At 39.1% G+C, this 12,478-nt stretch overlaps 1 protein-coding gene across 1 annotated transcript in view; it reads left to right on the top strand.

Annotated features, from left to right (window-relative positions):
- Positions 1-6,962, top strand: part of GPR183 (G protein-coupled receptor 183) — a 9,382-nt gene extending 2,420 nt beyond the window's left edge. Inside the window, exon 2 of the mRNA XM_009080830.1 lies at positions 5,858-6,962. Within this exon, the coding sequence (XP_009079078.1) occupies positions 5,858-6,962 (1,105 nt within the window). The remainder of the gene's footprint in view (positions 1-5,857) is intronic.
- Positions 6,963-12,478: the final 5,516 nt, after the last annotated feature.

Raw genomic sequence — 12,478 nt, 5'->3', positions numbered from 1 at the left:
AAGAGAAGCCTCTTCCATGATCATTCCTTCTAAATAATGTATATGTTTTATGCACACAAACAACATTATCCCCCCAATACTGTTTTTTAAAGAAATATTGTCTGCCTCATATTGACTAAACCCTACCATGGATAGAGCCAGGAGAGATCTTTTTAATGAACTGCTGTGCTTTTCCAAGAATTTAATTAGTATCCCTCTTAAATTAGCTACTGGACAGATGGACCAGGGATTCATGACCAAAGAATGAAAATTATGAAGAGAGACAAAAATCACACATTAGATTACCAAACACAGTTAAAGCCTTCTACATGTTCCCTATTCTGCTGAAAACACAGATGGTGCTCCTCCAGCAAAAGCAGGAGATGAGAACATGAAGAAATCTCATTTAGCACACAGAGAGAGCTTTGTAACACTATTTGCACACAACCAAACCTATCTAATCTAAGGTTGTAACACTGCAATTGCTTAAGGCTCATAGCTTAAGCCTATGCTTCTTAACACTAAAATGTATTCAACACTGTGAAACTAGATGTAAAGCTCATCATACATGAACATGCCTATGAACCAGAACTTTGAATTACACAGTACTTCCAGACTGGAGCCACCATTCTGCTCATCAAACACCTTTTGCTGCGGGGACTCTACTCTGAGCTGGGCTCTTGCATACAGCAGTATGAACGTAAAACAAATGACTAATGCCAGTCACATGTTTTCAACGAATACCAGTCTCGTTAAACAGCTTTTTTTCCTTCTTTGATGAGATTACAAAATTGGTTTAGAACGGCACCTGCACAGATCTCAGACATGCTAAATTTTGTAAGCAGCTTGCCATGATACTGTGATTTTTTCCCCAGGTGGATACTATTGCTGTGAAACATCAAGAAAGCACCTGAAACAGACTAGCAGCTGCCTAGCTAACAAATCTCGTAAAGTTAGTGGCTAAAGAAAAGCTTTTTTTCCATTGCTGGCCAGAAACCAAACACAATGCTAACACTTGAAAATGGCAAGTGAAAGAACAATAAAGAACAACCCACACTGGTTGCAAGCTTGGGCATATTATTAATTTTAAACTCTCCCAGACATAAGGTCCTCCCATGTAGAAGCAGAGAGCAATGGCTATGCCCTTAGACTGGAGATATCCTAGCTCACAGTGAATCAGAGAAATACTCCTGGATCACAGTGAACTAGCTTCCTCAACTCTCAGTGCAATGCTACACAGCTCTGTCTTGGATACATAACCAACTGAGCAGAAAAAGCAGGGACGCAGTGGTGAGTAAGCTTCCCGGCACACCAATACCAAGAGATATCTAGAACCTCATGTCGTGTGTGGGACAAAGCTGGGGTTAGAACAGTCATCACAGGACTCTTCTGCCTTGTGGTGAGATATTTGAGAAGTTCACCTTGAATTGCCAAACCATGAGATTGCATAAAGGTTAAAAAAAGGACTCAAGAAAAAGAGCAATTGCAAATTAATGTTAGAGAAATTTAAGTATGAGACACACATTTTTTAACAGGGAGGTGGACTGACCAAAGACTAGAGTACAAATGGTTAATTCACTTTCTCTTCAGTTCCCCCAATCAGCATTTGAGAAAATATGCTTTAAATGAAAAGTTACTGGAATCCATATGCAAATAACAAAAATAATAACGTAACTTGGATTATGCAGAAGGTCACATTGAGTAAGTGGTGTCACTGAGAGTCTACAGACTCGGAAAATGTAAAAACCTGAACAACCTTCTTTACAACACTGATATAAAGACAGGAATTTTAAATACTTTATACACTAAAATTTTGCATGCAACTCTAAGCCAAAAACCCCGTGGCACTGCTTTCTAAAATTATTAAACTCGTAAGGTAAATTCAAATTACCTTTTTATCAAGTGTATACTTCAAAGTAGTATCATTAATAAGCCTGGGAAAGCCACTGGAGGGGTATTTAATTCAACAATCTAGAGGAGGAAAAATTTTGTTAATGATTCTAGAGGGTAGCTTCAATGGTGCCTCTGGATTTGGGACAGTAAATGGCCATGCTCTCATAATGTATTCAGGCACACAGCCAATTCAAATCAGTAAGAATCAAGTCCAACTAGTCTGAGTTTTGCAACAGTTATATTCTCCATTTTTATTCTAACAATGCAAAACACACAAAGGGTATTCAAAATATTCTTTTTCAGGTACATTCTGTGGAGGATGTCATATGCTGCATGTGTAACAAGCTGATCACTAAGGATTGCTGCCAAGAAATAAACAGCAACCTGACACAAGGAACAGGATTTTTTTAAAAGAATCTATTTTACTTAATAATCTAGACACCTTTTTAGGGAGAAAGTACTTTTTAAAATGGAGCCTTGCTCAGGATTGATGAGAAAAGGTGAAATACCTGCTGAGGTGAATGGAGTTCATCTAACAACAATAAGAGTTCAGAAGTGCAAAGTTATTACAGCTCAAGTGATACACATTAAGGTATCAGATGGTAGCAACTTTATCATCTGTTTGGGTCACAAACCAGATACAGTATCTCTCATTTTTATAAAAAAACCAACAAATACATTCAGGTAATATAGTACCTAGACACCATGGTGACTGCTCAAAAATGCCCATACACACCTACAGATAAAGAAAACACTAAAATCCATCTAGAGTATTATAAAATGTACTCCCTACACTCACAGTCAAAATACTTTGGTGATAAGAGAGGATCAAAAAGAACACTTTCTGCACCCAGGGCTGACTCCCACAGCAGGCAGAAGAGTCTGCTGACACTGCCTGCCAAGGAGCACAGCTTAGCTGATGAGCACGTTGACCTGGAAGCCCCATGAGCTGTGGTTCTGCAGCTTCTCTCTCATCTGTTTGTGGCCAGTTTGTCCTGCCATGGCACTGCACCCCATGTACATCCATGCTAGCACCATGGATAGGCACCAACACTCGCTCAGCTAGGACTCTTTCTCAATAGAGTAGGTTTTATGTGAGGATGAACATTCTACTTTGAGCAACAAGCTCTAGATCAATATATTACATTAACAACCCAACTTCATAGCACAAAATTAGTTAATGTGCATTTTATTAAATCACATTTCTGACGTAAAAAATATATATTTTACTGAAATCAAGGAATTTTCCTAAACTATAGTTAAATGATTTTGTATAAGAGAGATTCTACATTTTCAAATGTTTATAGAAAGACACGTCTTTCATATATGAATTATGACAATTATGCACTTTATGAACCAAAACTATTACAACTTTACAGTGACAGTAAAATTATGCAGTTAATATGCTGTAGCCAGTTACTGCAATCAGATGGTTTATCATAAATCTTAGATTATTCTTCCTCACATATGTTGAAGAAATTATTTTACCTAAGGAAGAGATGAGTAGAAGATGCTGGCAGTCATGCTGGTAATGTGAGTAAGTAATCTGAAGCATTTAAATATGAGAAACAAAACAAAATACCTCACTGACTCATGCAGATGCCTACACAAACCCACACCATTTCAGGCAAAAAGCAGCCTGATACACTTAGATAAAACAAGAGCCATCCTACACACTTTGACAAGTGAAAAGATGAAACAGGAGGAAAGTATACCAGAAGTGTCCTCAGGGTAATAACCACTGCATTAGTCAATCATCAAACAAGATACTGTGAACAATGCAGAATTGGCTAATATAAAACTACAGACATCCTTGAACCTGCACTACAGCTGGAGTTGCTATTTACCAGTTTAATTCCCTTCTTTGAACCACAAACTCCCACTTCAAATTTGACTTCCAACCCTGAATGCAGTATTGCCACCTCTCAACAGACAGTACATACTTCACAGGTATCTAAAAATCAAAATACTGCACATCTATCAGTCAGAAATCACTCACCTGTCTCTCCTCCAGCCTATGAAACACAACAAACACAGACTTAATATCCTACCTGGATGTTAAATTTCTTCCTTAAACATGTGTAATTTAACTCATTTATGTAATTTAATACACATCATCCACTATCTGAAGGTTTACTGTTTACAGAGAACTTTATGTACCCCTGCTAACCTAGCCAGAAGTCTGATCAGACAAACTTATAATACCACATGTGTTACATTAGTGGTGAACAACCTGAAATAAGTAGGACAATCTCCTCTAAGCAAGAAAGAAGATACTAACCTTTTAATGCTTCCACAAGTCAATAGAAGGATAATGAATACTTTCTAAAACATGTAGCTGAAACCCCTTAAAACCGAGAGTTATTTTCCAGAAATACTTTTATAAAGTCCAACAGGCTACAGTTGTTTGTAAATACTGTGTGTTGAAAGAGGATCCTCAGAAATAACCTAGAGATGCTAATTAAAGGTACCAGGCAGACTCAAAATTCTGGTTGCAACAGCTTTTATCTCCAGCTAGTATCCTGGGTTAAAGCAGAAGCAATCTTGTTTTGACTGCTGTTTTAACCCATAAATTGCCTGTCAGAGGCACCATTTTGCAGAACAGCTGTTCAAGGAGTAGCATTAGATGCCCCATCCTTTCTGATATGTATGCTTACACTATACAACTGTCAGGTAGCAGCAGAGTTAAGAAATGTTTGCACTGAAAGCAGTAGCAACAGGATGGGGTTCTTCCAGATTCTGAAATTGTGCTGGATCATTGTTCAATATTTTAAAGTCCCCTAAACCACTGCCAATTTGCAGCTCTTCCATACTATTTCTGACTGTACTGATGGAACAGTTTCTAAAATCTACTAAGTTGGGAGTGCGTAAAATATTTCAGCTGGGTTATCTCTCTTTTGCAGCATCACTAAAGAGTGCTTAAAGTATTGTCTTAAGAATTTAAGTATGTAACAATATTTGAATTAGATTCTGAAAGCCAATTCTTAAAACAGGTATTAAACAAGGGGATTTATTATGGTTGGACTCAAAGATCCAAAGGTCTTTTCCAATATAAATGATTCTATTACAAATGCCAATAGGGTAAGAATGTTGAAAAAACCCACAAATATGGATTATTAGAAATAAACACTCCCTAAAAATTAACTGAAACATATCTGAAAGTTTCTGTTTGCCTGACCCTTGGGGACTGCATATGACCCTTTATCATGTGCTTTCTTCAGACTCCTTTTTTCCCCTCAGACTCCTTTAAACAACCTTCCATTTATAATCCCCCCTATGAAGACAGGCTGAGGAAGTTGGGGCTGTTCAGCCTGGAGAAGAGAAGACTGTGTGGAGACCTCATGGCAACTTTTCAATATCTGAAGAGGCTACAAGGGAGCTGGAGAGGAACTCAGTGTTAGGAACTGCAATGATAGGACAAGGGGTAATGGGTTCAAACTGAAGGAGGGGAAGTTTAGGTTAGATATCAGAAAAAAATTTTTTACTCTAAGGGTAGTGAGACACTGGAACAGGTTGCCCAGGGACCTGGTGGCTGCCCCAACCCTGGCAGTGTTCAAGACCAGGCTGGACCAAGCCCTGAGCAACCTCATCTAGTGGGGAGGTGTCCCTGCCCGTGGCAGGGGGGTGGGACTAGATGATCTGTAAGGTCCATTCCAACCCTCAAATTCTAGGATTCTATGATTAATCTTCACTTTTCAAATACATTACATCCCTGGTTTATTATACTGTCCCCATCTGATTTCTTCTTTTTTCATCAGAGAAGGAATTGGGACCAAAACAGAAAAGCCACGAAGAGTCATCATTTTGTTTGTTATCTTTTGGAAGGAGGCTTGAAAAGTATTTCACAGCAATGAGGTTTCATTTCAGTTTTTTACAGTCTTGCTTTTTGCAATAGAGGCTGGACATTGTTATGCAGAAGAGGTTTATCTGCATTTATTACAAAATGTTTCCTTAAGTTGTTTTGTTGGGTTTTTTTTCATGTTAGGTCTACTGAGCTTCCTGCAACAACGGCAGTTACAGAAATGGACACTTTCACAGCTTCTCAGACCAACAGTTCCACCTGTGACTTATACGAGCACAAAGACACAGCACGGATACTACTGTCTGTCTTCTACAGCTCCATCTTAATTCTTGGGGTGCTTGGAAACACCATTGCCCTCACTGTCATTTTCAAAAACAGAAAGAAGATCAACTCCACTACCCTCTATTCAACGAACCTCGTCTTCTCCGACCTCCTGTTCTGCATTGCCTTGCCGACGCGGATAGCCTACTACGCCCTGGGGTTCCACTGGCCGTTTGGAGAAGCTTTATGTCGAATAACTGCTCTCCTGTTCTACATCAACACCTACGCAGGGGTAAACTTCATGACCTGTCTGAGCATTGACAGGTTTTTTGCTGTTGTCCACCCCTTCCGATACAAGATCAGGAGGATTAAATATGCCAAGGGCATTTGTGTCTTTATCTGGTTTCTTGTATTTAGTCAAACCTTCCCATTACTTATACAACCCATGTCACAGGAAGAAAAAGAAAGAACTACGTGTATGGAATACCCAAACTTTGAAAAAATAGAACATCTACCATTTATACTTCTTGCTGCCTGTTTAATTGGGTACCTCATTCCCCTGGGGATTATACTGTTTTGTTACTCTCAAATTAGCTGCAAACTTTTTCAAACTGCCAAGGAAAATCCACTGACTGAAAAATCAGGGATAAACAAAAAAGCCATCAATACAATCATATTTGTAATTATAGTGTTCATCATCTGCTTTACCCCTTATCATGTTGCAATCATACAACACATGATTAAGAAACTTCAGAATGAACCCCTGTGCACTGAAAAGAAAATTTTCCAGAAGTCACTCCATTATACTGTATTTCTGATGAATTTTAACTGCTGCCTGGATCCTTTCATCTATTTCTTTGCATGCAAAGGATACAAGAGAACTGTACTGAAAATACTGAGACGACAAGTGAGTGCATCAATTTCAAGTGCTGCCAGGTCACACCACGAGGAAAGCTCACGTGACGTCGGAGAAACGCAAATGACAGTACTTGCTAAATCTCCCAATGGAAAGCTACCTGAAAAATAAAGTCTGTAGCACACCACAGTGGAGCCAGATTAAAAAAACAGGGTCCACAGCAAAACCTCTTAGTGCTCCCCGTACAGCAGCTTAAGTAAAACTGTTTCTCAGGACATGAGGAAAGGAAGGAGTAACGTTGGACTGAAAAAGAATTGTCACAGGACAGCAGGAAAACTCAGTATTATAATTTCCTTGCTGTATCATTTTGGCTGATTTTTCCAGGAAATATGCAATGCTGTGAATGTTCAAATTCCATGCTGCACATATGTATGCCTGGATGTTAGTAAACTCTATTCGCAGTTTGGATTAAACACAAATAACTTACAGTGCAGACCAACTACAACTAAAAGATCTGAAAATTGCAAGACCTCTAGCTGAGCTACTATTATAGCCCTGGTTTTGTTAGCCCAGTCACACAAGCAAAGGAAATCAAATTTTTGGGATAACACAGACAACTTCTGTGCATGTTTGACTATGACAAGTGCTGGGTTTATAGCCCTTTGGAGATGAAACTGCATTTTACAGTATTTGGAGCACCAATGTCTTATTGGACAACTTATGTAGAAAACATTGTAAAATATAAGAGACGAAAAGCTAATGAATTGTTTGGTTCTGCCCAACACTGAATAGCTCTGTATGTGAAATCACTCATCTCTGCAAGGTGTATTATCTCTTTCGTCCTTTTCCTAAAGGAAAACTTCTCTTTCTAGTGTGTATTGTAAAGAGTCTCTACTCCAGTTGTATATAAATTATTTATAAACAAAAATCGAAGCAAGAGACTGTAGTATGAAAACTGCATCATTTCAGTTCAAAGAACAGTGATACAGGGTTCTTCAGAACTTCTGCTGAAGTCAGACATGGACACAAGACAAACGTTTTAGAAACCCAAATAAATGTTCACTGTTGAGGTCACCAAAAAAGTAAATTAATAGGTTAATTCTGCTGGTGTGAGATGCTTACCTCTCTTTAAGTGCCTTACCTGAGAGAGCAATAAATGAGAACACCAGATTTGGCTGGGAAAGAACAAGTTTTCCCATCACACTTTCATAGAGCATACCTGGGATCCCTTTGGGCACACTGAAATTGGGCCAGGAAAAGAGACCAAATGACTTAAACACATCCTGCTGGAATCAGCTCAATACCAGTTGAGAATCCAGGATGCAAGCCCTGGGTTCCTGCTGTCATGCCCTTCCGTCGCGTGTCAGTTTCCTTCCCTACTTTATTTTTGGCTCCTCTATCTTGTCTTTAGTGTTAATATGCCTTCACCTGCCTGCACCACTTGGTAACTGCACCATGAGGTTGTGGTGGAAAAGGAAAATTAAAGATTGCCTGGTAATTATTAGTAAAAGCTATGCCAGATGTCAAAAGAAATGTTATTTTTTGCACCTGTACCAATCTGGCATTGAGGTTGTACTGTAAGTCAAACATAGTTACAGTTGTCATTGTTGCAATTCCTTCCTTCCTCACGTGTTGACCTCTGCCTACCTGCAAATATGGAAGGGTCAGATCTGAACAGCAGTACGGAAACATTAAACTAACAATTACTTTCTTACAGCAAAGAAAACACAAACCCCCTGATATTTCATACCACTCAGACTGCCAAAAGTGAGTTTCCCATGACAAAAGACACTATACAGCTTCAGGAAAAAAGAGTAAGAAAAATAATTTTTAACAGGAGAAGTTCTACTTAATTCTGTATGCTATAGCAGTTCTGTTCTTGGCAGCTTTTTTAATTAACTATTTTATAATATTATTTAAGAATTTGTTTCTGTTGGATAAGCAAATGATAACCTGATAAAACCACATGAACTCACTCATGAGTATTCACTCATGAATACCTAGAAGCTGTAGAAATAAAATATATTACTATTAACATCACACCAGCACAGGTTCATTTTATTTTACTAATGTCTGGGGTTTTTTTTTTTGTTTTTTACTATGCATTTCACTTAATTGTGATTAGAAAACCTTAAGGACAAGAAGTCTTTTATATATTTGTCTGCAAAATATAACTTAAATACGTATTAAAATACTTTTTTTTTTTTTGTTTTTTACTATGCATTTCACTTAATTGTGATTAGAAAACCTTAAGGACAAGAAGTCTTTTATATATTTGTCTGCAAAATATAACTTAAATACGTATTAAAATACTTTTTTTTTTTTTGTTTTTTACTATGCATTTCACTTAATTGTGATTAGAAAACCTTAAGGACAAGAAGTCTTTTATATATTTGTCTGCAAAATATAACTTAAATACGTATTAAAATACTATGTATTGCAGATATCTACACTCTAAGTGGAAACAAAGTGAAGATCTGTATTGAAAATCTTTATCCCCGTTTTCTCACATTAGCAATTCTGTTATTTTCAACTTTAGACTTTGTTTCTAAACCACATCAACATTCTCAAACAGCTAACTTTACATCAGAATACTGCTTTTCACAGAATCATAGAATTTTAGGGGTTGGAATGGACCTTAGAGATCATCCAGTCCCAAGCCCCTGCCATGGGCAGGGACACCTCCTCACTAGACCAGGTTGCTCAAGGCTTCATCCAACCTGGCTTTGAACACTGCCAGGGTTGGGGCATCCACTGCTTCCCTGGGCAACTTGTGCCAGTATCTCACCACCCTCATGATAAAAAACTTTTTCCTAATAAGCCTTTATTGCTCTAATGAGCCTTATACCATGGGTCCAGTTAGATACAGGTTTGATAAAAACTACTTTTTTCTCCTTATTTTAATATTTCTTGAATGTTGAAGAAACCAATAAAACAAAAAACCTATAAAAGCTAAGATAAGCTCAGTGTCCTTACAAAAGTCCTAAAGGCACAGATGGATAGTGATAACTTATAGCTATGGCAGCTGATGCCACTGCTTCCCCTCACTGAGCACGCACTCGCAGCTCACACACACATGTATTGATGATGAGACTTCTCTGGGTGCTTATCTGAGCCTGTCAAAAGTAGCAGTGTGGGTTTCAGTTGGCCTGGGACACTGCACTAAGTCATATAGAGAGTATATGTCCTGTTCTTCTACCAGCTGTGCTGTGGGGCTGGTGGCCATTCACCAGAGAGCTGGTAACAACCTACTGCATGGGAGCACGGGAGAACAGCAATACTGAAAACTTCTCAAACAACTGGTTTGCTTCATGATGCCCTTATCCATTTATCCTGCTGGTGCTCTTCCCTCAGGACTGTTTGTTGGAGCATTTTCATGATAGCAGTTACCTGTAGAGGCACACCCTCAGGTCTCTCCTGCATGCCACACAGACATCAATAAAGGAGGTAAAGCCATACCTGGTATCTCTTTTCCTCTCCAACACTGAGTATACAATGGATATGTTTGTCTTACAAGGCATGAGCAAGCCCCACCATGAAACTTGTGGTTGAAGCAGTATGAGCCTTGCTAACAAGCTTCTGCTTTGGCAAAAGTTTTGATACATTCTAAGAAATGCCCCTTTCTACATGAAAGGCTGAGAAATGGTCACACAGATAATGCAAGTACTCAGACAGGTTCCCTCAGCCACCTTGGGCTCAAAGATATTGAAGACTAACTGAAAGTGAAGATACAGAATGCAATCTCCTGTGGCTTACAGTCCAGTCCCAACAGAAGAGAACAGGTATTCCCCAAGGCATTGCTGCCTGAGTTTTTTGTTTGTGGCCCTGAAAGCTATATGGGTGAAGGACCTGTCAGAACATTGTCATCTCCCAGCAAAAGACAGTAACAGCAACTCTATGAAGTGGTAAAGATGCTACCAGAAATAACATGACTCCTGAAGGTGGTTAATGACTCCTCATAAACCAGCATGCTCGTTAGTGCTAAAAAGACAAAAAGGAAGGTTTTGGGTTCTTTTAAATAGATGTTTCATTTAAGACCAACATTGTTATGAAATTCTAAAACTTTCAGGTAAGCAAGGAATGAATGGACTCCAAGAAAACAATGAGACAGCCTGCAACGTAAGAAAAATAAATAGCATGCCTCTGAAAAGAAAGAGAAGAAAAGCTTTGCCTTATATGACCAGTTTTGGAGGAACTGAAAAGCAGTCACATACTCTGTTTCTCACACTCATCTCCATGTCTGTGGTGCAGAGCAGGGGAAGAACTGAAGACAAACTACGGTTTGTGTTCAGCAGTATCCCACTGTGCTGGCTCAATACAGATTAGGTCAAAAGACACCAAGAATCACTAGAAAAACTACAAATTCATCTGAGTGCTGTATTTCCCAATACAGTTTTGGCTGTGCTGCAGCTTGCAGAATAAGGCTATGGTACAAAATAAATACAAAAACCTCTGCCAAGCTGGAACCCTTTTGTGAACAAAAATTGGAATTACTGTTTGTGTAGTAAATGCTCAGATATATTTCCTCAATTTTTTTCCCCTCAGAATACTCCCTTTACTTCCTGCAATGTCTAACTTCAGACTTCCTCAGGCAGATGTCTCATCTTTGCACATGACAATCCTCAACCAATTTTTTCTTTCATCAGCCTGTCTGGTCCCTTTATGAATTCAAATAAAATGTCTGTGACTGCAGCATTTTGCAGCAAGAAGTTCCACAGAGTAACTACCCATGCTGTCTGGAGCCATTTTCGCTCACTTGTGACACGTGTTAGTTTCATTTGAAGTCTACTGCTTCTTGTACCAGAAACTCTGCCCACATTACTTGTGATTTTACAGACCTGCATCAAATCCCCTTCCTTCAAGTCATCTCATCTCTTCTCCTGTGAACAGTCAGATAAAAGCTGTTCACCACTTCATTCAAATTACAAAAGGAAGAAAGAAGGCAAGTTTAAAGAAGGAATGGGAACCCAACTGTGCTTGAGATGGGCAACAGAAGAGAACAAGGTATCTCTATACACAGGGAGATCAGCAGCATACTCATCTACTTTTCCCACCGCAGTAGTATTGAGCCAAACCAGGATCTTGTCCCATGACTGCCAAATTTGGATAATCTTGCTCAGAGACATGAAACAAAGAAGAACAGGATCTCAACAGACTGGAAAAATGGACTCACAGGAACCTCATGATGTTCAGCAAGTCAAATGCAAAATCCTGCATCTGAGTCAGGATAACCCAAGACAACAGTGCAGGCTGGGCAAATTTGCAAAAAGCATCTGAGCTCATTGTGGACAAGTTAAAGAGGAGTCATTAGTGTGACCTCATGGCCAAACATGTATGGGACTCTGTCCAAAAGAAGATTAAGAGAAACAATCTTTCCCTTTCGTTTAGTACTTGTGAGATCATGCCTGGGGTTCTGTACTGAGTTTTGGGCTTCCCAGTACAAGAAAGATACTGGCATGCTGGAACAACTCTAGCAGATGGGCAACAAAAACGTTGAAGGGGCTTGCAGCACATGCTGCAGGAGGAGAGGCTGAGGGAGCTGAGATGGGTCAGCCTGGAGAGGGAAGACTGAGAGCAGAAGCTATTGCCATGTTCAGCAGCCTAATAGAGAGGGGTAAAGAACGATGGCAACATCCAGTGAAAAGGACAAGTTGCAGCTAGGAACAATGAAATGTTAGGAAGCATTT

Source organism: Acanthisitta chloris, unplaced genomic scaffold (genome assembly GCF_000695815.1).
Source record: "Acanthisitta chloris isolate BGI_N310 unplaced genomic scaffold, ASM69581v1 scaffold24798, whole genome shotgun sequence".
NCBI lineage: Eukaryota > Metazoa > Chordata > Aves > Passeriformes > Acanthisittidae > Acanthisitta > Acanthisitta chloris.
The sequence above is the reverse complement of the archived record's forward strand: the minus strand, read 5'-3'. Positions and strand labels throughout refer to the sequence as shown.